This window comes from Leptonotus elevatus, chromosome 5, assembly GCF_054856555.1.
Source record: "Leptonotus elevatus isolate MCC_2025b chromosome 5, RoL_Lele_1.0, whole genome shotgun sequence".
NCBI lineage: Eukaryota > Metazoa > Chordata > Actinopteri > Syngnathiformes > Syngnathidae > Leptonotus > Leptonotus elevatus.
This window is the reverse complement of record NC_141243.1, coordinates 10,334,244-10,362,159: the sequence shown is the minus strand read 5'-3', so window position 1 is coordinate 10,362,159 and position 27,916 is coordinate 10,334,244. Positions and strand designations below refer to the sequence as shown.

The 27,916-nt window shown below is 39.9% G+C and overlaps 3 protein-coding genes across 5 annotated transcripts; 2 read left to right on the top strand and 1 right to left on the bottom strand.

The window, feature by feature from the left end:
- Positions 1-256: 256 nt before the first annotated feature.
- Positions 257-12,806, bottom strand: lzts3b (leucine zipper, putative tumor suppressor family member 3b). Of its 2 annotated transcripts, none has more exons than XM_086077075.1 (8): positions 12,604-12,806; positions 9,509-10,434; positions 8,231-8,701; positions 7,984-8,151; positions 6,639-6,767; positions 4,970-5,161; positions 4,638-4,868; positions 257-2,918 (listed from the first exon to the last, which is right to left on the bottom strand). In XM_086077075.1, the coding sequence occupies exons 2-8, from the start codon at positions 10,313-10,315 to the stop codon at positions 1,980-1,982; spliced, it is 2,937 nt and encodes a 978-aa protein (XP_085933201.1). In that variant the 5' UTR covers positions 10,316-10,434; positions 12,604-12,806; the 3' UTR covers positions 257-1,979. The 2 variants fall into 2 exon arrangements, with proteins under 2 accessions (XP_085933201.1, XP_085933202.1); XM_086077076.1 differs by having other exon boundaries at positions 9,509-10,307.
- A 2,212-nt stretch (positions 12,807-15,018) lies between these two features.
- On the top strand, positions 15,019-19,125 carry sprb (sepiapterin reductase b). The gene is made up of 4 exons (XM_086076566.1): positions 15,019-15,176; positions 15,240-15,471; positions 17,211-17,498; positions 18,396-19,125. Exons 1-4 carry the CDS (start codon positions 15,078-15,080, stop codon positions 18,548-18,550), a joined length of 774 nt encoding a protein of 257 aa, XP_085932692.1. The 5' UTR covers positions 15,019-15,077; the 3' UTR covers positions 18,551-19,125.
- A 674-nt stretch (positions 19,126-19,799) lies between these two features.
- Positions 19,800-27,667, top strand: smyd1b (SET and MYND domain containing 1b). Of its 2 annotated transcripts, XM_086076291.1 has the most exons (10): positions 19,800-20,069; positions 20,585-20,761; positions 20,991-21,204; positions 22,646-22,776; positions 22,913-22,951; positions 24,728-24,923; positions 25,311-25,403; positions 25,595-25,758; positions 26,976-27,144; positions 27,435-27,667. In XM_086076291.1, exons 1-10 carry the CDS (start codon positions 19,948-19,950, stop codon positions 27,597-27,599), a joined length of 1,470 nt encoding a protein of 489 aa, XP_085932417.1. In that variant the 5' UTR covers positions 19,800-19,947; the 3' UTR covers positions 27,600-27,667. The 2 variants fall into 2 exon arrangements, with proteins under 2 accessions (XP_085932417.1, XP_085932418.1); XM_086076292.1 differs by lacking the exon at positions 22,913-22,951.
- Positions 27,668-27,916: the final 249 nt, after the last annotated feature.

Here is a 27,916-nt window from a genome sequence, read left to right as displayed (position 1 = left end):
CTACGGAATGCGAGAAGGTGCAAATTTAGCAAATGCCGTTGTCGAGACCGTGGATAAAAAATAAAACAAATAGTGACGTTTGATAAATTCTGGCGATTTATACGTGCCTGTAAAGATTAGCCATGTATGACTCCAAAGTGTAGTAAATGGGAGAAGTACAGTTCAAGCTACTTCGGACCAATTTTAATAATTAAATTTTCTTAATAAAAACAAATAAATCACATTATAATTGAATGAAATGTTCAACAAGAATAGATGAATTTTTCACGTTTATTCAGTCAGCTGATCTTAACAAAGATGTAGTTTTAATCAAGCCAGAACAATACTAATAACATAACTGTAAACAATAAACCTGAAACATGTAAAAATAATAATAATAATGATAACATTTTGGTCTCTAAACAATGCAATACTGTAACTACATTTATCACCTACATCAAAAGGAGCATCTTTTCTCGTTTTTTTTTTTGACAAGGTTGCTATGGTTACACCTCCAAATGATAGACCAATAGGCTATCTACACAGCAAAATAAATAAATAAATACATAAAGAAAAACTCAATGGCACATTTTCTTTGTCATTTTACTATATTTATAATAACAATAATAAAGATGATAACACTATGTGATACCCTAGCGATACATTAATATTTTTGAGCAACATTTTTGTATGTTGGCATGTAAACCACATATAAAAGCCATGGTATTCACACTGGATTCTAATGTACATGTCAAGTGGACATGATGTAGTGCAGTTAGGCTGAATGCTCCCACTGTTCAGTCTAAATAACTATGCAGTTAGACAGATGCACAAAATCTAACACCTGCTTCCCTTCATATCCATTTTAATCTACTTAACAAAAATCAATTAATTCTTTCTTAATATAGATTTACTTGCAGTATTGCAACTAGTCCCTCTGTCGCCAGCCTTTATAAACTGCCACGCTCGCGCACACACATTCCCTCATTCATACACATGTACAATCTATAACTATAAGTATTTTTGTATGTCATACATTCTCTCTATTTTTTTTTTTATATTTTAAAATTTGACAGTGTGCTTCCATTCATTTGTTTCCACTGTTTTACAGCTGTAAGGAGGAAAGAAAGTCATCTCGGAGCACCATTATAGATCAACACCGACCTCTAGGGTTCATTTTTAGTCACCGCAGGTGATGGTAAACTCTTTAAACTCCTCATAATATTTGGATTGGGTTGATTATCAGCTAAACATGTATTCAGTTTATGAATAATATTATTATTTCAGAAAATATAAGCTCTGTTGTATTTGTGGATATGTTTGAGTCATGCATGTTGGACATTGTGCACGAAATGAAAACCAACTTCAAAGGAAAAAGTCCAGTGTGATGTCGCCTAATGTGGAATAAGTGACTGACCTATATAGATACATTATATATATAATCAAAGCACTGAAAATTTAATTCACACGTGATTTTTTTTTTAAATTTTTATCCCAGCAATACTTATTCTCTTACACATGCTGGAAAAGATGGAGTAAGGCGCTCTCTGGCCAAAAATGCAGATTAACGTCACACACTCTGACCACTAGTTCTACTTGTACGTTATACGACTGACACAGACTTACAATTAATAATAAATATCAGATAATAATAATAATGATAATAATACTCTTCTTGCAATTTCTGACAATATCCCTGATTGTCTTTTTTTTCCTGGCACGGGCGTAAAATAAACGACCGCAGTGTTAGTGCTGTCACCTAAAACAATTTCAGCTTGTTGTCCTGCAGTGTGGCACACAATTTTTTTATGATAATGCAGGAAGTGGTGCGCAACTTAGAAAATTGATATACTTCCCATTTGAATCCACTGCGTGCACCTTCAAATATGTTCTGTTTTTACGTATGTGGTCGGCTGAAATGCACTTACAGTACGATGTGATGTGGTGTTGCGTCAGTGTGTTCACTGGGTATTTTTGGGAGCGTTTTCCTGCATTTGTTCTTAAATTTCGGTCGACTCTATCCTCTCCAGGCGTGAAGGTCCTGCCCAAGGAGGGGCGAGCTGGTGGAGAGAAGGCGGGCCCTTCTGGTCTTCGCAGGGCGGGGACAGGGTAAGGGTGATGGGGCCGGGGAGAGATGGTGGTGGTTGAGGAGACAGAGCAGAGAGAGATTGCGGCGGTGGGGAACCGGAGGACGAGGAAGGGGAGGTGTTGGTGACAGTGGTGGTGGGGACGGTGCACGTGGTGCTGGGTTTGGGTCCCAGCTGGCTCATCCGCTTCTCCAAAGCCTGGTTCTTCTGCAGGGTCTCCACGTAGCTCAGCTGCAACTGGGCCTGGTATTTCAACACCCGCTCCTTCTCGTCCTGCCAGGTGTGCCGCTCCTGGTCGAAGTTGAGGGCCTGGCGTTCGCGCTGCTGCCGTTCGAGGCGCAGGGCGGCCTGCAGCTGCTCCAGCTGCCTGCGCAGCTCTCCCGCCTCATCCCAGTGAGCGTCCTGCTGCCGCTGCTGGGCCTCCTGACAGAGCTGGGCCTCGTGGCGCAGCTGGGCCTCGTGGCGGAGGTGCGCGTCCTGACGGAGTTGGGCTTCGTGGCGCAGGTGAGCGTCCTGCCGCATCTGCATGTCCTGCTGCGCGTGGGCGTCCTGACGCTGCTGCTGTTGCCACTGCGCTTCCTCGCGTTGAAGCCTCTGAGCCTCCTGCCTCTGGGCTTTGGCTTCGTCACTCTGAAGACTCAGCAGGGTGTCGGCCGTAGGGGGGAGGGAGCTGGTCGATTGGTCGCCGGGAGTTCGCGGGCAGTGGACGATCCCCCAGGGTGGTAAGAGGCCCGCAGCGGCTAAGTTTGGGCTCATGACAACCTCGGCTCCTCTGCTGACCTCATTCAGGGCTCGTTTTAGACTCAACACCTCTGCCTCGAAAACACCAAGCTTCTCTCGCAGGATGGACACCTGGAGGAAGAAAAAAAATAATCAACCACACTGTTGTTGTTGTGGTGCTGTGCAGGGGATCAAACTCGGGTTTTAAGTTTAGTTTAGTGACATCTACTGTTTGTGACAATGTGTGATTTGATGAGCCTCATGTGAAGGTGGTTTGTTTGTGTAATTCAGGGGCCTGCAACCTGCGGCTCTGGAGCCACATGTGGCTCTTTTGTCCCTTTCCTTTGGCTCCCTAGTGGATCTCTAAAAAGATTTGTACAAATTAATATATATTTTTAAACATATTTATTTGAATTGTTTTTAGATAAAATATTCTTTGAATGAATTAACAATTTAGATAACACCAAAAAAATATTAAATATTCAAAATGTCCAAATTTGTAAGTTGTCAGAAAAAGAGACTAAAGGTAGATGAAAAAGTTTTTTTTTAATACCTAAAAATGTCCAAAAAGTGACCATAAAATGTCCAAAAAGATCCAAAAGGAGCAGAAAATTACGATATAATGTACTCAATTTTTTAAAAAATAAAATAAAATAAAGCAGAAAAGAAAACATTCAAAAATATGCATGAATAATGTATCCATTTCATTATAAAGCGTCTTTGAGTGTCTAAAAAAGCGCTATATAAATCCGATGCATTCTTCTTCTTCTTCTTCTTCTTCTTATTATTATTATTATTATTATGAGTTTAAGATTGTTGCTTGATGCTCGTTAAAAGCTTGGTGTTGATCCTCACCATTTTAAGTAAAAAACATTCTTTACAATAACATGTGCTTTGCGGCCCCACGAGTCTAAACACGGTTTTCTGATTAATATTGCATTTGTGGAATATTAATTACGCAACAAATTCCACCCACGGGGCGGCCATTTTGCCACTTACTGTCAACTGAAAATGACATCAGAGTGCCTGAGGGCGAACATAACATGACCAAACCCAGAAAATAGGTGAGCCATGACCTGAGGCAAAATGGCCGTCTGAGATGGATAAAAGCAGGTGGATTTTTGTGCTTAATTTATATTCCACAAACAAGCTATATTTATCAGAATGCTGTGTTTAGACTACTGGGGCCACATAAAACATATTATTGTTGAGAACATTTACGAGTAACTTCCCCTTTAAGTGCTTTGTTGCCAAAAGCATTTGATTGTTCTGCATGTCACAGATATATAGATCATCAGAAATTGTATTTGTCAAATGTCTGTGGTAAAAAAAAAAATGCTGACAAATAGATGCAATAAAGATTTTAAAATGCTTTTTCTTCATTTCGATGAACCTCCAACTATTGCATGAAGTGCACATGCGCGCATTTGATCTATTTAAGCTTCTTATAAGATCATCCAGCACAAAAGATCAAATTGTTTTGGCTTTGGCTGAATGTTGTTCAATCCCCACTTCGACATGCTCTCGTTACTCCTTCCCAGCGTGGATTTTGCGGATTAGAATTTCAATTATTTGGTTTTACTGGAAACCTTCTACATGCAGCAGTTGCACTTATTGCAAATGATATCCTGTGTTTTGTTCTCTTCACTCTTTTTTTTTCTTTTTCCGACCACTTCATAGTTGATGAATGTTTTCCTCAAATTTAAGATTCAAGTTTTAAATCGAGCATATCATATTTTTTTCCCCTTGTTGATTGAAATGCATTGTAAATTACTTGCTGAGCTAAATGTATGCTTGAGTTGATAAAAAGTTGTTTCCCATCACAATACAGGAAGTGAAACTGGAACTCGCCTCCGACAGAGTCCTTCTCAAGTCCGCCTCGCACTTCTCCAGCTCCAAACTCTTGGCGCTGTAGGACTCCTTCAGTCCGAGCATGGCCTCCTCCTGGTCCCTCAGCTGGGCGTTGAGCTCCTTGAGCTGGCCCCTCAGCGCCACCATCTCTCCGGCCCGCTGCGTCACCTCAGCTTGGCTTTCCCTCAGCTGCTGCTTCAGTAGGGAAATCTCGCCGGCCTTCTGACACACCTGAGACATTAGGGGGGGGAGGAAGAGAGGTTTTTTTTTGGACTACGTTCGACTTTGGAGCTTGCACTTAACTTGGGTCAAGTGCTCAGAATGCATCTCACCTCCCACTTGGTCTCCTCCAGACGTGGCAATATGTCAGCCTGCTCCTTCCTGTAGTCCAGACACTTTCTTTCCAGCTCCTCTCGCTGGGCAAGCAGGGCTGCCATCTCCTCCTGGAGTCTTCTCTTGTCTTGGGACAAACGGGTTATCTGGGCCTGCAGGGCGGTCTGCGAACGCTGTGCGCGCCGTGTGACCTGCAGATAGAAGTTTTGTTGCCATTTTGCAATACGCAGAGATTTTATGGGTTGCATATCAGTGCTGATTGATGCCTTAAATATGACAAGTTATTATTAGCACGCAGATGCACTGCATAACACACCGAACATGCTTTTCTGTACCAAAATGATTATAATTAATGAAAACTAATGAAATAAAGTAAAACTAAAATAGAAAACACATTTCCGTTAGCAAAATAAAATAGAAGCAAAAAATGATTTAAAAAACTGAAACTACATCTTACATTTATAAAACAAAACTAAGAGAAAACGTTATTCATTTTTTGTCAATATCATTTATGAGCTTTCAGGGGTCATTTTAGATGTATTTATTTTGCTATTGCTGTACATCCATAGTTACAGAAGAAGGTAGATCAGTTTTTTGAGAATTGTATTTGACTTTACTTTATTGCACAGTATTTAGGGATCATTTTCTTTTATCTTGCACTCCACAAATACTCCATATATTTAAAAAAATTAAAAAAACAAAACTAGCAGTACATTTTTTAATCACAATTAATCGCATGATTTAAATAGTTAACTCACGATTAACCCATTTAATCCCCAATTTTTCCCAGATCCATCACATCCATGACCGGCGGGTTAATTAATCGCAAATTTGATATCTGTTCTAAATGTACAATAAAATGTACAATAAAATATTTTTTCTAAGTTTTCATACTCTTCTTAACATAAAAATGGAAAAAAATGTTAAACTAATTAAAATATTGTTGCATCTTTTAGTCATTGATACAGTAATTTCATTGTAATTCATAAAATGTAGTTAAAATTATTAATTTTTTGACTATACTGTAAAAAAGGAATGTGTTATTGATTTTCATTTTTCTGCCATTAGATGTTAGACATTGTTGACAGCTCAGTGCATTTTTCTTTTCATATTTAGAGATATCTCATCTTTAACATGAAGTAACTTGTGAAATTCTGCACATTTTTAAAATTGTAAAATATAACTTGAATCTCCACAAATACATGCATTATCGTTAAATTTATTACTGCTAAATTTTGACGTGGACATGTCTGACTGGAATTCCCCTTATAATTTCAGGCTTTCCAAGTAAGGGGCGGTCATTAATCACGCGTTTAAAAAAATGGTGGCGCCAAAGGAACTTTAAATTAACTCAAAATTAACACACTCATTTTGACACCTCTAAAAAAACTAAAATAATACTAAAACTATTGAAAACTAAACTAAAACAAAGCATTTTCGAAAAATAAAAAAAATAACAAACTTGCTCTAAAAACTAATTAAAATCAACTGAATTTCAAAAACAGAAGTCAAAATGAAATAAAAAAAATAATGAAATATCTAAAACATTTTATAATCCTAATCGCTACATACTTTAAATCAACATATTCAAAAATTTGCACACGTGGCCTTGACAACGTGCAATGACATCTTAAGGTGGTTGGAATCAAGCGCGTGCGGCAAAATCACCTGCTGCAAGCGCGAGGCATAGTTCTGTCTCAGCTTGTCCATCTGTCGCTCCCACACACGCTGCTTCTCCTCAAACACCTGAATGATTGCGGCTTCACTTTGGTCCAGGTTACGGCGCATGTGCTGCACCTAGTAGTCAAGTAAGGTATTTATTTGTAAATATTATAATACACTGTTACAATGCAAGATGCGAAGGCGAAGATGGTAGATTTCTTAGCTTTGGACGTCATTACATTTGTTGGTATAACAATCTATATGATAGTGTGCAGTTGCTAGCATACAGTCAGTAAAAACAATAAAAAGTAGTGTGAAGTATAAAAGGGGAAGTCAACATTTCTTGACCATATTATGTTATTTGTGACCTCACTAGTCCAAACATGACATTCTGGTTGATATTACATTTGTGGAATACGAGTTATGCAGCAAACTCCAGCCGTTTTTATCCATCTCAGGGGGCGGCCATTTTGCCCCTTTCCGTGGACTGAAGTTGACATTAATGTGGCTCAGGGTTCAGGCAACGACCAATCACAGCTCACCTGTTTTCTGAAGCTGCGCTGTGATTGGTTGTTACCTGCGACCTGAGCCACATTGATGTCATCTTCAGTTGACAGCAAGTGGCAATATGGCCGCCCCCATTCTGGAATTTGCTGCTTAACTCATATTCCACTAACGCAATATTAACTCATTCACTGCCATTGACGGCTATAGACGTAAAAAAATCATTTGAACTATTTCTATTAGTTTAAAATTGTTTCCACTTTTGTTAACGAGAGTATGAAAACCTAGAAAAAAATTCTTGTACATTTAGAAAACATATAACATTTGTGATTAATCGTGAGTTAACTATTGAAGTCATGCAATTAATTGGCTGACGCGATTTAAAAAAAAAAAGAGAAAAGATTATTAGAAATTAGGGGCATCAGGCGATTACATTTTTTTATCGTAATTAATCACATGACTTCACTAGTTAACTCACGATTTATCACAAATTTTATATCTCTTCTAAATGAACAATAAAAAAATGCTAGGTTTTCATACTCTTGTTAACAAAAGTGGAAAAAAATGTTAAACTAATAGAAATAGTTCAAATGAATTTTTGACGTCTATAGCCGTCAATGGCAGTGAATGAGTTAACCAGAATACCATATTTAGACTAGTGGGGTTGACTGTCCCTTCAAAACAAGATTTTCACACAATGCCCTATATCCATTATTAAGCACGGCCCTATTGAAATAAACATAAACAAGTAAAAACGTGTAAAGTGCCTTTGAGAGACTTGCTGTAATTTGGCAATGCCACAGTTAATGGAATTAACCTGCACGGACCAACACTTGCACATACTGACCTCTTGCTCTTTCTCCCACAAGCGATCCTCCAGGTCCTGAATGATGTCATCCGAGGAAGGGGAGGGGCGTAACGGTCCCGGTGCGTCACTCATGTGACTCAGCCTCTGATAGGATGAGGAGCTCTTCCCCGATGAGGATCGACCGCTGTCTGAGGCACAAAGCCCGTTCTGCAGACAAAATGAAAAAAAACCATTTGTTTAATCATATTGATGTCATTTAAGCGTGAAGGTTTGTTGGAGTGCCTACCTGGTAGCCGGGCTTTTCCATCTTGTCCAAGCCCGCTGCTGCCCCGGCCATTCCCAACCTGTTGATGTGGCTTGTGGAAGCACTTAGCGGCCCCAGTACGGCCGGAGGTACACAACCAGATCCCGACCCCGTGTAGGTTGGCAGGCTGGTCAGAGAGTTCCTGCCTGAGTCGGACATGCCCCCCTGAACCACCTCATTAGGATTTCCCCCTCCCTCACCTCTGCTGACCCTCACCGGGCTTTCCTGGTCCAGGAGCAGGGCTTCTGGCACCTCTCCTGACTCTCCCCCTCCACCATCCCTGCCTCTCCTGCCACCTCTCCCCTCACAGAATCCTTCGCCCCTCGCCTCGCTTTTGCCCTCGTTCCCGGCCCCACCTGCCTGGCCCACAAGGTTCTGCATGGAGTGGAAACTCTTTGGAACCACCGGTTTGAAGGCAGAGGGTCGGACAAGGCCGGAGTCTCTCTGCATTGCCTGGGAAATAGATAGTGGGAAGAGGAAATTAAGATGCTCGTCAGTGATTATGAAACGACAGCATTCAGCCATTCATTTTCTGTTTCACTGATTCTGTTCTTGCTCAAGTGCACTCTAAAAACAGTTGGGTCAAAAGCAACCCTCGGGATCAAAAATGGACGGATCCACTTTATGGGTCAATTTGACCCAACTTTGAGTCAAGAAATGTGCCTTTTAGTGTAAAATAACTCATCAATATTGGTCAGATCCTTTCCTTAGGTCAAAAATTGGGTCATTTTGTACGAAACAACCCAGAAAGTTGGGGATCGGTCCATTTTGGACCCACAGTTGGGTTATTTCTGACCCAACTGTTTCTAGAGTGTGGAAACTGGAGTCTATCCCTTAAAACTTGATCAATTGTCAAACAGTTTCTCAGGGCTCAGTCGATGACCAATCAGCTCACTTGTTTTCTGTAGCTGAGCTGTGATTGGTTGTTACCTGAGCAACTGTGTTGTGATTTTCGCTCAATAGCAAGTGGCAAAATGGCCGCCTTCTGACATTGATAAAAACGGCTGGATTTTGCTGCTCATCTCATATTCCACTTACAATAACACTAGCACTGATGATGACATGTCGAAACGGATTACCGACTGAACAATACTGAGTTCTCTCTCAAAAAAAGAAGAAGAAAAAAAAAAGAATGTCGTATTTAGACTAGCAAGGCTGCATAGAACATTTTATTGTCCAGATTTTTTTTTAGGGTTGACTTCCCCTTTAAATTAAGTCATTTGAACGAGGAGTAAGAGACCACATGGTTTCCAGAAGTACCTGCTCCAGTTTTCCTGACACCGCCATGATCTTGGGTGGGTTGTGACCCGCTGGGTTGTTCTCACCATCGGCTCTGGTCGCTATCATCTCTCGGTGCTGATGCTGGCTCACCCCAACACTGTTCTTGTCGCTCGCTCCTCGGCCCACGACGTTCCCGCAGACATCCAGACCGGCGGCCTGCATCTCTCTTTCCCGTTCCAGCCGTTCCCCTTCCAGCCTCTCTCGTTCCCTCTCCCTCTCTCTTTCCCGTTCTCGCTCCCGCTCCCTTTCGATCTTCTCCCTCTCGATCCTCTCCCTTTCCCTCTCCCGGGCCCTCTCCCGTTCCCTCTCTCGCTCTCGCTCCAGTCGCTCTCTCTCCACCCGTTCCCGCTCTCTCTCCCTGTTCCTCTCCCGCTCTCGCTCCCTGTCCAACCTCTCCCGGTCCCAGTCTCGGTCCCGGTCCCTGTCTCTCCCCCGTTCTCGTTGCCTCTCCCTCTCCCACTCCCTCCTGAGGGCCGCGTTGCCGCACTCCAGCTGGCTGTTGTTGTTGGGCGCCGCCATGGTACATTCCGTGTTGGTGGTGGAGGCCGTTTCAGTGGGCCGGTCGGTACAGGTGCCGGTACCGACGCTAACGCTCCCTCGCTCGTCGCTAGAGGCCGTCCCGTCGGATATAGTTGCGGGGGGGCGGGGCAGACGCTCTGCGCTGCAGCTGCGGTCACCAGGGCAACGGCGTGAGAGAGGTGGAGCGCGGGGCAGCGTGGTCCTCGTGCCTACGGACTTCATGGCAAATTCCTGCTCGCCTGCCACCCCACTGCCAACACTGCCCATAGTGAGGGGGTCAAAGGTCAGGGGTTAGAGGTTAGGAGTCAGGTTTGGGGAGGGTCACAGAAACATTTGGATGCAGTGTGGGTCATCACAACCTAATGCAGGTAGTGGGGGCACACACACTAGAGGAACACAGAGAAATGAGAGGTGTTATACAATATTGTTATTGCATTAATAGGATTAGAATCAGACGAATAAACGGAGAGCAGACAAGATTCATTTGGTGTTGACTGGATCACGTTAAATCCTTACTGGATGGTTTCTAATTAGTCAGGCTCCATGTTATCTATCATGTGACATTTCCCCCATTAAAAAAAAAAAGTATTTACATTTTGACACGCGCAGTCCTGCAAACATTTGGAAGCATGCTAGCATGCTAACTAAGACAAACATTAGCCTCTTTTGGCAGGGATCGTGTATGATCTTTAGCATCAGAACAAAAATGGAATTTAGTTTCAAATGACAGACCATTCGAATGTATTTGTTCCATGGGGGGGCACTGGCTTGCTAAGAGATGAGTGAGGTCCTTGTTTACCATGACCTAAGTTACACTATGTGATGTGCCATGTACATAACACTATTAATAAATTTAATGAACAGGTAATGCTTATAAATTTGACACACCCTGGCAGAATTTGTAAGAAGTGCACCATTCTTTGAAGAAAATTTGGGTAAAACCATGTTTTGTTTTGCTTTTGCAGAGAAACCTGTATTTCAGCCGAAGGTCCTATTTTACCCTACATTCTAAAAAATAAAAAATAATCATGCAGTTGTGAAATATTTGTTGCGCTACCTGACCGTTGTTATCAACAGAAACAAGAATTTTCCACTTCTTTATTAGAGTTTTTAACACTATTGAGCAGTATTTTTAAATGTGTAGTTATTTGGAAGCATTTGTATGTTAGTCTCATCTAAGGTCTTTTGAGTTTTTATTTGTGTGTTTTATGTAATATTTATTTATATATTTATTTACCTATTTTACCTGGGCCTTTTTGAGTCTGTAATAAAGTTTATTATTATTATTATTATTATTATTATTATTATTATTATTATTATTATTATTATTATTATTATTATTATTATTATTATATAGGCCTATACAGAGTAGATATAGATTAGATATAGATATGTACATTATTTTTTACATAGATGTATAGTATGCAGGGCTCCCTCAATAGCTCAGAAAATTCATTGATTATACACACAGACAATAATTACAATGTGTGAAAATCTGCCCTTATATAGCCATTTGAACCTGTGCATGTTAAAATATGTTTGTATTGCATCAAGCCAAACATTCAAAGGTATGTAAAACTTTTGATTAGGGCCATTTGGGAGATTTCAGTTCATAATTAAAAAAAATTGTTGTTGTTAAAAGTGACAACAAATGGCTTCACCTGACCACTATCCACAACTAAAAGAAACAATTTTCTGCACGATCTGTCATGAAATTTTACAAATGATGCCAGGGTATGTCAATTTATAGCCACAACTGTATATTTATCACAATGTAGTGAAGATTTAAAAATCATAAAATTTTCATAAAACAATAAGTGAAACAATGTTTCACATTCAATGCATGTTTACCTGCATATTCCAATTTACCAAAATGGTTACTTTACTAACTCTTCCAATGCACTTTATTGTTTATTCTGCAGTGGTGTCCAACTGCACCGCATCATCCCGAGAAATGTGCTTCTATGTACACACCTTATTTTGATACGTGAGGGTGATGCAGGTGTGCCTAATGTTATGGGAGCTGAGTTTAAGTCACACATAAACATGTACAGTCCCAAAAACAGAATGTTAGATACAGTAGTACATCATTACTTCCTCTTGGGTGACTATAGCAGTAGTAGCAGTAGAACGGAGTCGTCACAGTAGTAGTAGTAGTCGTAGTAGTCGAACAGTGTGTCTTATAGGTGCCTCGGTGGCTCTCTCCCCTCCCCTCACGACTCCCCCCTTCTCGCTCTCCCTCTTTTCTCTGCATCCCTGGGCGGCAAGGGCGGCTTTATAGCAGCATCCGCATCGAGCCCTCATTGCACCGCGCTTCCACGAACTCACTAGGCCCCGTCGCTGCAGCCCCACGCGTGGAATCCTCTCCGCCATCCTACCCCCCCCCCCCCCCCCCCTCCTCGCATCCGAATCAAATCCACGGGCCAATTGTTGACATTAGCGGATGTTCAAACGCACCACCTCTTGATGACTATATACGGCATATATTTATATATTTGTTAGCCATCCCCACAGCAACCGTAGCGATGCGTTCCGTCGTCACGGGCGATACTCACTAATTTTTGCATCGTGCGGGGAAGGCGCGCTCCGTGTTGTTGTTCCGCTGTCAGTCCAGCTTCTCGCGGGCCCCGATCATCGTGCGATGCCGCCGCGCGTCGGTGCAGCTCGGGATGCCGTTCCTCGACCGCTGTCAGCGTCGGATGCTGATGATGGAGTCGCTCGGTTGATACGCGCATCAGCTGAGAGACACACACCCACCTTTGGTCCCGCCCCTCCGGCTGCATGATGCGAACGCCCCCTTTTGGCATCCGGCCAGTCGGTGCTCTCCCTCGGGAGAATGGCCTGGATGGATGCGGAGATGGTTGGATGGGATGGGAGTAGAAATTGGCTGGACAAGTGATTAGGCAGCAAGCTTAGCTTAGCCTTTACCTTTTCCCACCCCCTGCATTAAAAGATGCGAGTGTCCCTTTAATGAATAGTCCAGTTGTTTGGTAGCTGTGAAAAATATTGGAATGCTCTCTTCGTATAATCAGTGATCAATAATGACTGGTTATTGGAAACGCCGGCCTACTTAAATATGTAGGCCTAATCTTGCTGAAATACAATCAGAATGACGTAATAGCAAATTTGCATAGAAAAAATGCTGCATACTCTATACAGGTGCTTTCTTGTCGGTTGGCCACAAGAGGACGCCATGTTCTTTAAAATCCAGCTCTTTTGGGCCCTCACTCCTTGTGTGTTTTTCTGCTCCGTTCAAAGGAAAAAAATCTATTTTGTTGACAAATGAAACAAGTGTTGCTTTGTAATTGAATTCATTTCCTTTTCAGGATATCATGACCATAATGCTGCCACACGATCATTGATCATGTCTAATGTGGAAAATGATTCAAAGGTTGAAAGAGTTATTGAAACTCGCGAGTCGCGACACAAGCTATTTAAATATCATCAAAAACAGCAACAGCATTTTATTTTATTTTTTACTGTGAGTCAGAAATATCTAATTTTATTTGACTTCTTTGTTTTGTTTATTGTATAAATGGTATCATCACCTCTACATTGACTTGACAGAATTGTTTCTTAAGATTTTTTTCAGAAGAGTATTTCTCTCTCAGCCAAATATTGGCATAAGACCTGATTGCCAGCTATTGCAAAAAGATCCACAGTGATTACCTGTGGTATGGGTTATTAAGATTTTTCCTCCCCGATATCGCACAGAAAATGGTCGGGTCTGACCAAATGTTAAAAGTGTTTAATATTTACGATCACAAATCCTTATGCTCTGGCCCTGTCACATATTCACCAGACAAGCTCACATATCCTACCTTCTTTTGTTTCTTCTTCTACTATTAATCGTTCTTCTTTGTACAGGAGTTCTGAGATACAAATTTAATTTGTTTCACGATGACGTTTGTAACTCAAAACATTCATATCTGAAATCATGTTTCCCCACTGCAAATGTAATGTAAATACCATTAATCTGTTCCAACACCCCCCCCAAAAAAAAAAAAATATATATTTGTAGTGTTATAATACGAAAAACATAATTCCAAATCTATGTACTTTATAAAAACATGCATATGAAAAAATGAATAGAATGCAAAGAATTAAATACTTTCTCTCACTTTTTTTTTTTTTTGGCTTCAGTTCAATGGACATTGTGCTCCTCCTTCTGGTGTGTGCACCATGGCCACCAGGGGCAACACAGACAAGCGACTATACATGGAGATGGTCAAAACTCCTCAGTGAGCTGCAGTAAAATTAGTTTTATTATTATTATTTTTTTGTATGGATAAAGAATACACGCCTGTGGCATTACGTTGTCTCTACATGTGTCACATCTTTTTTTGTTCATTTATATGTTGCTTATAATACCACCGCCACATAGATGCCATTCATTAGCAATAAGCTGGTGGCATTTGAGGCAAAGTTGTGTAGTTTTTTTTTTTTAATGTCTAAAATCTTATTTTTATGTGTTGTTTGACAATAAACTTGTACTGGGAGTGCTATAAAATGCTTGACGCTTCCTTTTAAGGAAGTGAAAGAAAATACATAGTGCTTGTATTTAAAATTTTTGCTCGTGAGCTAAATAAACAACAACAAAAATGGCTTAATGACTGCTTGTTTGGTGAAAAACTCTTAAGTCAAGTCACTTGTCTCTCAAGGAAACACTGTGTTGTACTGTAGGCTCACTGCCTTGAACTGGTCAGTTTTGGTGCTCCAGGACAAAATAATTCTTTCGGGAGAGGACACTCAACTTAACTAACAACTCGAGCCATGTTGTTCAACTCTGATTCCTAAAAATGCGGCCCCTTGCTTTGCATTTAACATAACATATTACATTAGTCACCAATGTAAAAATCCAGCAAGACTTGAGGTCTTTCCACCATCAAATGTAGAGCATGAAATCCCTTCGTGTTGCCTATAAAAGTACCGCAGCGCCCGCGTCCATCTCACGAGTAAAACCCTTCCTGTCTTGCACACTCGCTTTCATTTCGGCGCTGACCATCCAACAAGGTAGACGTTAGGAGACATGTCTGGAATTGTTCATTCAAACGGGAGCACTTTGGGACGGTGCATGTGCATCATCACAGGAGCCTCGAAGGGATTTGGACGGGCACTTGCGCACCTCGTAAGTATCCAATTGAATAGGAGGAAAGAAAACATGAGAAGAGATAATGTCGTGTTCTTCCAGGTGTCAAACGATCTGAAACCGGGCTCCGTGCTGCTCCTGGTGGCTCGCTCCAGACATTTGCTCCGTGAGCTGAAGCAGGAACTGCTGCAAAACCTCAACGGCGTCCAGGACATTTCCATTTACTGTACGGCAGCAGATCTGAGTACCAAAGTGGGCGTGGAGGACACCGTGGACATGGCGAGACAGCAGAGTCTCAAAGAAATTGATCACGTGCTTCTTGTCAATAATGCTGGTGAGGCTGCGACATGATGGTCAGAGAAGACCGCACTATATGCCACCGTACATCTTCTGTAGAGTTTTCCTTCCTATTCTTACTTGCTCTACCAAAGTGATAAGTTACTTCAAACGATTAACCGTTAGGTGTCATGAATTTGTCAAAATGAAAGAACCACGTATTATTCACATTGTAAATATGGTAATCCAACGACAATTCTTGAATTAACAATTAACAATCAATTAATGACTTTAGCACATTTGTTCCAGATGGAACTGAATAGTAATGATAACTTTATTTGAAGTAAGTATTACATATATTTTTTTAAATCATCTTAAATTGAAAAAAAAAGGAGAAAGTTATGCGGAATTTGAAAAGAAATAAACTACAAAGTAAATGTTTAACTTTATATTAAGTTATCATTTGTTTCAAATGGAAGTAAATGCAAATAAACAACCCTTTCATATAATTCAATACAAATTAAACTGTAATAATTATTTCTTTTTTTAGAACTATGAAATTATATAAATGAATACATAATTATTTAAAAAATATATTCAAGATCGCTATTTGTCATATGCACAGCAAAAACACAACAGTTGCACTGAGCCATGAAATTGGTACTTTGCTGGTCGCTCTCCCCTTATACAAGGAAAATAAAAGGATGAGGGGGGGTACACTTTTAAATAATGAAATATTTATATTGAAGGCGAAGAAGGGGAAGGCGATGTACATAAGAACAATTTAAAACAATGACAATTTAGAAAAACAAAAAGCTCAATGTATTTGAGTGGTAATAGTCTAGTTTGTGCCAAAAGAAAACAGTTTAATATAATCTGCAAAAATTCAAGCATTCGAGTATTCAAGGATTGCAACTTGCAGAGATATTAATTGCACAGTGTAAATATTCAAGTGAGCAGATATACACAGTAGACAGATAGTGGACTCATTTGCCATTTTAGATGGTAGTTTAATAGGAAACCATATGAAGGTATGAGCTGTTCCATAATTATTAATTATTAAATATCTAAATTATTATATTCTATACATTTAATCATAATTAATTACATTTATTATATATTAAATTATATATTATATGTTATGAAATCTAAATTATTATTGTAAAAAAAATTATATATATATATATATATATATATATATATATAAATAAAACCACTGTGTTACTACTAAAAAATGTGTTGTTGTTCTTTTCCCTTCAAAAAGAGAAGAGAAAAAGTCACAAGACAACAGGTGACCTTCAATATTGATGAAATGAAGCAACCCTAATGCAGTGAATCATGTGAATGTATATGAGCGTGTCAACATGTGATGACAATCTGTCCAGCCACTCTTGCAGAGAGCGAACTTTGCCATTTTTAAGAACGACATACACGTGTGGGGGGGGGGGGGGGGGGGCATAGAAAAACGCATATTAAAGTTGTAAAACTCATTCGGTAAAAATTTGCATTTTACTGAATGGAATAAGTATTTGATATCCAAAACCTACAATAAATACTTTGTGGAAGCTCAGAAGAGATTTTGATCCACTTCTCAGAAAAACTCTCAAACTCCGCTCCCTCTATTGGGTTGAGGTCTGGAGATTAGACCACTTCATTACCTTAATAATATTCTTGGGCCACTTTTTTGTTTCTCTCACACTAAGTTTAAAGTCATTGTCATGACCCAGATTCAGTGTCCTTACTGAGGAAAAGAGATTGCAATACAAACATGTTTTTTTTTTTTAATCTCATTGACAGCCTCATTGGGCGACATCTCCCCATTCGAGAACTTCACCGACCTCCACTGGGTCAATTCCTACATGGCCTTCAACATTAGCTCCGTGCTAGCACTGACTGCGGGAGTTTTGCAGGCCTTTCCGCCACGAGCTGGATTGCGATGGAGCGTGGTCAACTGCTCGTCAATATTTGCAGTGCAGGCGCTGCCTTCCTGGGTGCTCTACTGCACCGCCAAAGCGGCCAGAGAGATGATGTTCAGGGTGCTGGCAGCCGAGAATCCCAACGTTAAAGTGCTCAGCTACTCGCCGGGTATGTGCGTACTTATATTTAGCCAACAAGAAAAATGTTCTCCTCTAATACGACGGCGTATTAGGGCCACGTTACGTATAAATAAAAAAAATTTAGAGGGTGGGGGCAATATTTCGAGAAATAAACTCGTAAATTTGCCACTTTATAAAGTGGCAAATTTGAGAGTTTACAAAGTGTCAAATTTGCCACTAAGTGGCAGATTTGTGAGGAAAAAAATCATAAACTTACGAGAAATACTCGTAGTGTAGCTATAGTCTAATGTGAGGATTTTATAAACTCACAAATTTGCTACTTTATAAAGTCGCAAAATTTACGAGGTTTATCCCCACCCCTGCAAATTTACTACTTTATAAAGTGCTAAATTTGCAAGTTTATAAAGTAGCAAATTTGCGAGTTTACAAAGTGTCAAATTTTCCACTAAGTGGCATATTTGTGAGAGAAAAAAATCATAAACTTACGAGAAATACACATAGTGTAGCTATAGTCTAATGTGAGGATTTTATAAACTCACAAATTTGCGACTTTATAAAGTCGCAAATGTATGAGGTTTTTTTAATCGCAAATTTGCCACTTTATAAAGTGGCACATTTGTGAGAAAAAAACTTAGAAACTTAGTAGTGTAGCTATAGTCTAATGTGAGGATTTGATAAAAGCGAGTTATTTTCTCGCAAATTTGACACTTAAAAACTCTATAAAGTGGCAAATTTGTGAGTATATAATATATATATATATATATATATATATATATATATATATACATACGTCCTAATACGCCGTCGTAAATTTGTAGTTCATCATTTTCATGCTTTAAAACTATTTTTAAGCTGTTGTTTTTTTTTTTATACATGCTTTTCTCTCCAAAGACATTTTAAGATATTTCATCTTCTCATCTTCCAGGGCCAATGGACACAGAAATGCAGGAGAACATTCGGAGGCTGACCGGCATCCAGCATCATCTGCACCCATGCCGGGATTCTGCAACCAAGCTAATGAGGGTTCTTTTAGACAATGACTTTGTCACAGGCTCGCACCTTGACTTCTTTGAGTTGTGATCTCAACAGCATAAATGTTACCAGTGGGTGAGAATAGGCAAGGAGGCATACTTTTCCGGCTGTATATGCTTTGTACTTGACCCCCCAATTTTTTTTTTTAGCTTATTTCTGCATTGCTACACAAAAAGTATGGTGGCCCTCATGGGTAAAAAAGGCCCAATAGTGGACATGAGCACTACTGAGTATGACGCGAGCAATGAATGTTTCACTTGCTAATCTTTGCTAATAATATAAACATAAGTACAGTGTGAAAAATCTTCTAAATACAAATAAATTGATTATATATCTGCATTCAATGCACAACATTGATCTAATTTAAAAAAGAATGTGAGTCTTGTAACGTGCAAATACTGTATGTAAAATGTAAATGTTTTTCTTGGATTAAATACTAATTTGTGCAAAAGCTACTCATTTATTGAAACAAAAAATTGCAAGAAGGTCCGATTAAGTTCAACTTTGAAATTTCACCCGAAAACGGAATATCCCAAACTTTTTATGAGTAGTGTAAGTTCAATTCAACTTCTCTATGGCTCAAAGCATAGCATGTGCAATGACAATAAAGATTCATTCATTAATTTTTTCATTCATCCATTCATTCATTCATCCGTTCATTCATTCATTCATTCATTCATTCATTCAAAGTAGCAATACATATACAGTACTCTATTATTGTACATTGTACAAGGTAGAGGTAGTAGCAGAATTTAAATAATTAATAAAGTATGGAAACAATAACTTGAATGCTTTTTGGTGTTAATTTGCTAACATGGCAACACTTTACAGAGTGCGGGCTGTTTATTGGTCGGCAATAGTAACTGCTGGCCATAATATGTGTGTGTGTTCGAGAGCACTAACTAAGTCTGGAGGCAGACTTTTTGGGGGCGGGTCTATAGGACGTGTGTGTCAATCTTCTCGCAGCTGTCCAACATCACCTCAGATTCCTGACAGACAGAAACAAGTGAGGGACAAAAATAACCCTGTGGAACATGGCACCTACCAACTCATGAGTGCAATGGGGGTCTTCCTGTCGGTGGAGTTAAAATACATGCATGCACTAACAAAAATATGAATGGTTGACAAAGTGAGAGTGAGTTCAAGAAGAGTTCTGACACGATTTAAGGATGTTTAGATGAACGTTTTCAACAGATATGTCACATTTGTCAGACAAAAGACCCCCGACTCACGTTCCGCACGTTGGTGGTCCCGCTCAACAAGTTGCTGGCTATTTTCGTACCTTTGCTATGCAATGTGCAGTTGTCTTTTTAGAAGAAGAGGATTGGTGTTTAGGATTAAGAAGCAGCCACTCAACCCAGCCGCCACCACGAGACGCTCCTCTCTTCCTCCGCCACTGGATACGCCGTCTGTGCTCTAACAATCCAGGAAGTAGTGCCGCAGCTATGGAAAATGTGACAATATTTGATTCACCTGGAAAGGGGAGGGGTCTGAAGGCTAGCAAGGAATTTTGGGCCGGGGACGTCATTTTTTCCGAGCCCAGCCTGGCAGCTGTTGTCTTTGACAGGTACGAACTTTAGGGGGAGGGATCATAAGTGTCTTCTTATTCTTTTAACTTGTGTTCTTAGAAAAACACGGACTGCAATTGCATGGTCGGATCAAAGGCTTTTAATTAAAAAAAAAAATGTATTTATGTAATTAGATTATGCAGAAATGGACCCCCACATGTATGTCCAAAAACGTTCCTCTCACCTTGTCGCTACATAATATTAGTTACCATACTTCGCTTTTACTCTATTTTGTTATCACATTTTCTTTCGCGCATATTATCGTTACCTTTCTCCTCTGATCGGCCGGGATGAATCATGTTTCTACGGTCTCTTGGCAAGGTTCACTTCCTGCGAAGACGACCAGGCTTTCATTTCTCGCGTACTGCCAAGAAAGGCATCATATGAACTTCCTTGAATTTACAGTATCTAACATCAAAAATAAAAAAAAACTCAAAAAGTGGATCTTGATACCAGATGAATGAATCCACCATTGCGTAGCTGAACACGTTATAACAGCATCCCGACTTTGCAGTCTTGCAGAGCGCATCTGCCACAGCTGTTTCCGCAGACAAGACAAACTGCAGCGATGCGGCCAGTGCAAGTTCTCGCACTACTGCGACCGCACCTGCCAACGTGCCGGCTGGGCCGAACACAAGCAAGAATGTGCCGCCATCAAAACCTACGGCAAGGCGCCCAATGAGAACATTCGGTGAGTTAAGGACCTATTTAGGCGTGAGTGTGAATAGTTTGTCTATAAGTGGCCTGTGAGTGGATGTCAAAAAACGTCATCGAGGATCAACTCCAGCTCACCCATGACCCTGAAGGTCAAGTGCTATAGAAAATGAATGAATGGATGTTCAAACCATTCAGATTCTTTAGTTTTGCCCCTGCAAAGTTCCACTTAAGTGAGTTAAGTGCGGTTGTCGTCTTGGTTTAAGCTTGGTTGCTCGCATCATGTGGCTCCTGGACAAGGACGGCGGCGTGGCGTCCGACACGCAGTTGACCACGCTGGACCAGATGGAGGACCACATCGAAGACATGCCAGAGGACGAGTTGAAGGAGTTCAAAGTGGACATCCACAATTTCTTGGACTACTGGCCTCGCAACAGCAAGCAGCACACAAGCGACGTCATCTCGCACGTCTTTGGATTGGTGAGTATTTACGTGTTTTGTTTAAAGTGCAGTTTGTATGCAATGGAAGTGCTAAAAAAAAAAAAAGCACTGTAATAATAGTTAGGTTTCCATCCACCCATTTTTGTTCGAATTTTCAAGAAATGCAAAAATAAAACTGAATGGAAACGCTAGAAATTCGAAAAAGGGCCCAAAATTCGCAAAAAAAGTTTTTATGCTTAGAGGGGGTGGATTTTGAAGCGTATCTAAAAAAGGAAAATGCAAATTTGGGCAATGGAAACGTTTGTAGTCCCAAAGCAATGTCGGACGATAAAGTAAGATATGTTTGGGGGGACGACCAAACTGAAATATTTTTGGAATTAATTAAAGAAACCAATATTAATGCTATTTTAGATCGAAAACAGCAAAGAAACGCTACGGCTTATCAAGAATTACAAAAGCAAACTCATACGACGTCATCGCACGGTGCAGTCAGTTGCTGGGCTTCTTCTTCTTCTTCTTTTTCTTTTAAATTACTGGTGGATCACATCTCTATGTTGTATACCGCCACCTACAGCGGTGGAATCCCCTCTCATTATTCGCAAAAGAAAACAGATGGAAACGGGCATAAGTTGCATGTCCATTTTGCGCATTTTCAGTAAATTTGCTTAAAAAATTCGAAACAATCGGATGGAAACCTGACTAATGTCTTAATGGGATACATAACACTTACCAAAGACCACATAGCTAAGTAGAAAACTGAAAGTAGAACATTCATACTTTCCGTAAAACTTTCAATAGCTGATAACTGCTGGTGCTCAATGTAGAATCCACTATCAACTAACATGTAAACAAGAATAAGTTTGCGTCGTGATAACCGATCAAGCAATGCTGCTCGGTGCTAATGGGAGAGAATGAGGGGCATTATAAATCAATTGACTGTGACAAATCAGCACATTAGCAACAAATCAGCACATTAGCATCACCCAATTTTAGCCGATTGCATTTAAAGGAAACATGTTTCCAAATATGGCAATGTGTGAGACATGCTTTTGTCAGGGATTTTTTGTCCTGCTGAACAACTTCACTGAGTATCACCAGTTATCAGAAGCTAATGCTGTTAGCCAATGCTAATCTGAGCTTCCCACAAAACTCAACGCAGCTGTGTTTACGTTTTGGATTTGACACGCCAGCAGAGGCGTCGTACCAAAATAACATGCATGATCATATTTTAGACACTGTAGTAAAAGCAGCTCTCGTTCTTCACGAAGCCTAGCTAATCATGTCATTGACTAAGAAACATATTATGGAGGTGGATATTATGCAAATTAGCCTGACTGTTACACATAAGGAGGGCACGAGTGCAGGTAGGCTTGCTCACAGACATATATTTTCAGAAATAGGTAGCAAAAGATCTACTTGATGGTTGAATTTCAAACTTGACGGGTGGACAATTTAACTTTCTCTCTGTTGTAACTCCTAGATTAACTGTAACGGCTTCACTGTGAGCGACCAACGGGGGCTTCAGGCCGTGGGGGTGGGCCTGTTCCCCAATCTGTGTCTGGTCAATCACGACTGCTGGCCCAACTGCACTGTCATCCTCAACCACGGCAAGTAAGTCGACGGCTGGTTAACAACACCTGCTGGGCTATGCTGGCGTTGCGATCTTGGGTTATACGTGCCTGCGTATCTATGTGTGTCTGCGTGTCCGCGTGTTTGTGTGTAAAACTGCTCCCTGTTTGTCTTTCAGTCAGTCAGCTGTGAATACTTTGTATCATTCTCAACGGAGGTGCGTTACCTCTTAGCTTTGCACGTGTGCTTTGTCTATGAACCACTTTGTAGTCAATGCCCCCCCCCCCCCCCCCCAACACAACCCACCCGTGTGCTAGACTGAGGTTATTTGTGTTCACAGTGTGAGTGCAGTGCAAAGACTAGTATAGTATTAGTTCGGATGTTGGACTAACATTGAGACAAAAAAAGACTAATAATTTATTAATATCCCAATAAACTTAGTGGTATGTCAAAGAAACACTGGTGATATACAGTTCAGTTGTATTTAACAATTATTAAGAACTTTTGAGTTTTTCCAACATCTCAATAACGTTTTTACCTAAACTTTATGTGCAATGTATTTTTTTCCCGAATCATTTGATAGCTATGTTAAAGTTAATGTTAAACGGTGCAAAACGTTTTTTGTTGTTTTTTTTTTTACAATAATATTATATAGCCTACACTTTTGTAGGAATAAAACCTCTCTCTTGTTTTTGATTTTATTGTTGGTGGTACTAGCATATATTTTTTGGTTGGTATTTGGTGTAAACATGTTTAGAACCACTGGTTTGTAATATTAGTGGACCAGCCAGGACACCTGCCATGTTGTGTTAGCATCAATGCTAACATTACTATTCATAGCTGTGAACTGTCCAGTACTTGTAAAAATGTTTTACTACACACTGAAATAAGGATATTAGCGTTGCTGTTGTTACCACGGTGACACCAGACCCTTAACTTAGTCATCTCTTATGTTGACACGTTAATGCAAATATCTGTGGTAGCACTAACACCAAGCTATGCCAAGCAACCTTATTTAAAAGATAAATATGTAAAGCACTTGAAATAGGCTATTACATAAAGCTAAATGGAACCACAAAGGTTTCTTATTTAAAGGAACAATGTACAATGTAATTGTGTGACCTCAATGTACATAATAGTTCCACAATCATTTCCCTACAATGCTGACTTGTAGTTGTTGCCATGGTGACTCGAGCTCAAGGCTTCATCCACTTATAACAGAGGTAGGCAATCTCGGTCCCCGAGGGTCGGGGGTCCTGCAGGTTTCGGAGGTTTCTCATTTCCAACACAAGCTGATTCCAATCAACAGGATCGTTATCAGGCGTTAGCAGAGCTTGCTGATGAGCTGATCATATATCAGCTGTGTTGGAGAACAACATACAAAACCTGCGGGACTCCGGCCATCGATGCACACCTCTGACCTTTAATATGGTGGACCCCCCCATGACACCTCTAATATTGTGTTAGCATCAATGCTAACGTTACTGTTTGGAGCACAGAGTAGGCGACAGTGTGTGTACCAAATTTACCACACACTAAAGTAAGACATGCTGATTAGTTTTGTTAACGTTTAGCATGTAGATTTATTAGCATGAACCCTTTACCACTGTTCATATGTTATTAGAGCAAAGCCTATATTACATTTCCCGCACCACCTTGAGATGTCTTTAGATTTGAGCGACCAATAGAATTAGTGAATAATTCTTTTAAACATAAAGTAATTTATTTACTTTATTTAAAACACCCGTATAGCTTCAGCTAGCTTAAAGCTAATACACACTGTAAGGACAAACAAAATCATAGCACTAATGCAATATTAGATTTATTTTTCCTTCCTCCCTTCATCATTCACTTGATTGGACTAAAAACCACAGCATGAATCAGGGTTTATCATCACACAAATAATAAGATCATCCCCTAAAACTGGTTTACAAACACAACCATAAACGTGTGCTGAACGGTGCATTAACAGAGCTCCTCCATCGCTCCTCAGGATCGAGCTGCGTTCGCTGGGTAAGATCGCAGAGGGCGAGGAGCTGACCGTCTCCTACGTGGACTTCATCAACGTATCGGAGGAGAGGCAGAGGCTTCTGAAGACGCAATACTTCTTCGATTGTACGTGCCACCACTGCAAGGAGCGCATCTATGACGACCTGAAAATGGGAGGCAGGGATCAGGATGGCGTCAAGGTTGGCCTTTCATTTTGTCTCCTCTGAGAATGCAGGAGGTAAACGTTGGTTGAAACACTCGCGCTATGTTGAGTGGTCGCACGGCTGATAAGGGAAATATGAGAAGAGACACAGAGGCTATTTAAAGCAAAGATAACTCCAGCTAGGTTGAGCTTTATATGTGAATGCAAACAGCTAATACAGTTTAGGAAACATGACGCCACAGTAAATGATTGCTTACTGCAAAAGAAGTCAAATGTAATCAGGATATTTATTGTCTTTATAAACCTGGTCAGTGCCCTTTCTTTAAAAAAATTGACGGTAATACTCCAGGGTGTACTTATTTACTCAGTGAAGATAGATAAACATCAGTTCAAGCAACCTTTTCTCCTTCCTGCTTTCTTTCAGCCATCAGAGGAGCAAGTGAAAGAATCGACAGATTACTGTTTCCAGATGCTGGACAAGATGGACCAGGCCCGATTAAAGGGTGACTATCACGAGGTGAGCGAACACTTCATGGCATCTTCCTTCCTTTAAGATAAATGCCACTTTTTTTTTATAAATAGCTCAGTATTGTTCATTCGGTAATTTTACCGATTTGACAATTAATTTATAAAATAAAAATAATAATAATTAAAAAAAAAAAGATCGATGCCACTTGTCATGTACAGGATTCGATGGTATTTCCTCAGGTGGTGAAGATCTGCAAGGAATGCATTGAGAAGACGGAACCCGTACTGGCCGACAGTCACATCTACCTGCTAAGGATGTGGAGCACCATGAGCGAGGTGCAGGCCTACCTGCAGTACTTTGAAGATGCTGCCGAATACACCCGTAAAATGGTGGACGGATACATGTATGTAGAGAATTTATTTATTTATTTTTAGTTTAAAATGGCACATTTCGTTTCAAATTAGGCTGGTGTTTCCAAATACGTAACAGGAAACTGAATTTCTTTAAAATTTTACAAGGATGCAGTCAAAATATTACGAAAAAGTCATAATGTGCATTAGATATTCTTCATCTTTAAGAATAAAGTTTCAAGAAAATCTTAATATAACGAGAACAATTTAGCAGTTTAATAAGGAATTGTAATTTTAGGACTTTAAGACTTTTATTTTTACATGAACAAAGGCATAATGTTTAAAAAAAAAAAAAAAAAAAGTCAGTATAACAAGAATAGCATTCTAGTTTTGAAGAATAAAAAAAATAAACTGACAGTAATATTTTATTTTTAGATGCTTTAAATTTTATAAGTATAAAGTTGGAATTTTATTTTTTAAAAAAAGGCATATTTACCAGAAAAAAAGGGGTATTTTCTAAATTGTATTTTTATTTTACAAGGACGAAATCATTATTTTACAAAGTCATATTATCACCAGAAATTTCAAAATATATATATATATTTTTTACAAATATGCTATATTGTTATAACAAAAACTATTACAAAAGAAAGTAGGTTATTTTGAAGAAAACTTTCAAACTTTCGTTTTACCTTACAAGAATGAAGTTGTAATGTTGATTTTAAAAAGTCATACTCTTTTATTTACTAGAATAAAGTCATATAAGAAAAGTCCATTTTAAAAATATAATATATAAAAAAAAAATTTGCAAGACTAAAATATAAATATTGCACGGAAAAAGTTTTTATTTATTTATTTTTTTTAAGTATGTTTTTGTTTTGGAAAAAAACTTAAAAATAAGGAAAAAAAGTCATTTAAGAAAATTATTTTTTTTAAAGAAAAAAATAATTTTCATAACAGCAAAGTTCTATTTTTGAAAACAAAACACCCCTGCAATTTCATTGGAATAAAATTGTATTTTGGTTTAGTCAGTCGGGAAAGGTCAGTTTTCCCATTCCAACAAAATAATTGGAAATGGACCAAACAAACAGCAGTGTCGAGCTCCACCCTCCCTAACCATCCAAAGCAAACCACAGCACCAGAATGAGCAGGTTCTTAAAAGTGTGACCGTTCAGTTAGGCTATTCTGAAATCCTTCCGATGTAAATAGTCCTGCTCGGTGGCTGTTCCTTCTTTATCACGGATATTTGCGATGTTGGCATGACGTGCAGAAAGCTGTACCACCCCAACAACCCGACCCTGGGGATGGCGGCCATGCGAGCGGGAGTCACCCACTGGCAAGCCGGCCTGATCGAGGTGGGCCACGGGATGATCTGCAAAGCCTACGCCATTCTCATGGTCACGCATGGCCCCACGCACCCCATCACCAAGGACTTGGAGGTACTAAAACCGCTTCAGGACGTCACCTTGTGATGTTGCGCTTTAATTCCATTGTTAGTGTCAGATGATTAAACCTAGCAGAAAGAAAAGTTAATTTTTTTAACACAAGTTTCCCTTAACACGGTTAGATGCACTAATGCTTTTAGAAAACAAAAGATGGCACAGATTCAGGAATGATTCGGGTGATGAATGATTCAGATGAATTTCAGTGCCAATTGCAAAGTCCCGAGAAGAGAAATTAGGATTAAAATAGTGCTCTGACGCTCCTGCCTTCCCTGCCCCCCCTGCAGTCGATGCGCGTTCAGACAGAGATGGAGCTGAGGATGTTCAAGCAGAATGAGTACGTCTACCACAGCATGAGAGAGGCCGCCCTGAAGAACAAACCCATGACCATGATGCACGAACCCAAGTCTGTGGAGGAGGGCATCAAGAATCTCTTCCACAAGAGAAAATAAATCACAGCAGAATGCCGGTTCCACGCGCTTGCCTCATGTTTCGCATTAAAGATGTCCTGATAAGATCATTCTCAATTTGAAGTGTGTCCTTCGCACATTCCATAACCCAGCAGCATGACGGCAGGTGATTCGCATGCCAATTCAAATTCACCTGAGATAATTTCTCCAGAGATGAGCAAAGAAATCATTTTCTATAGTGTTTGTCTTCATTAATAGAATTCAAAGCATTCACTTTGGGTCATATTGACAATTTATTTATTGAAGTTTCATGAGATTTATTGTTTAACTAGAAACGACCAAGACTAATGTGCTTTTTC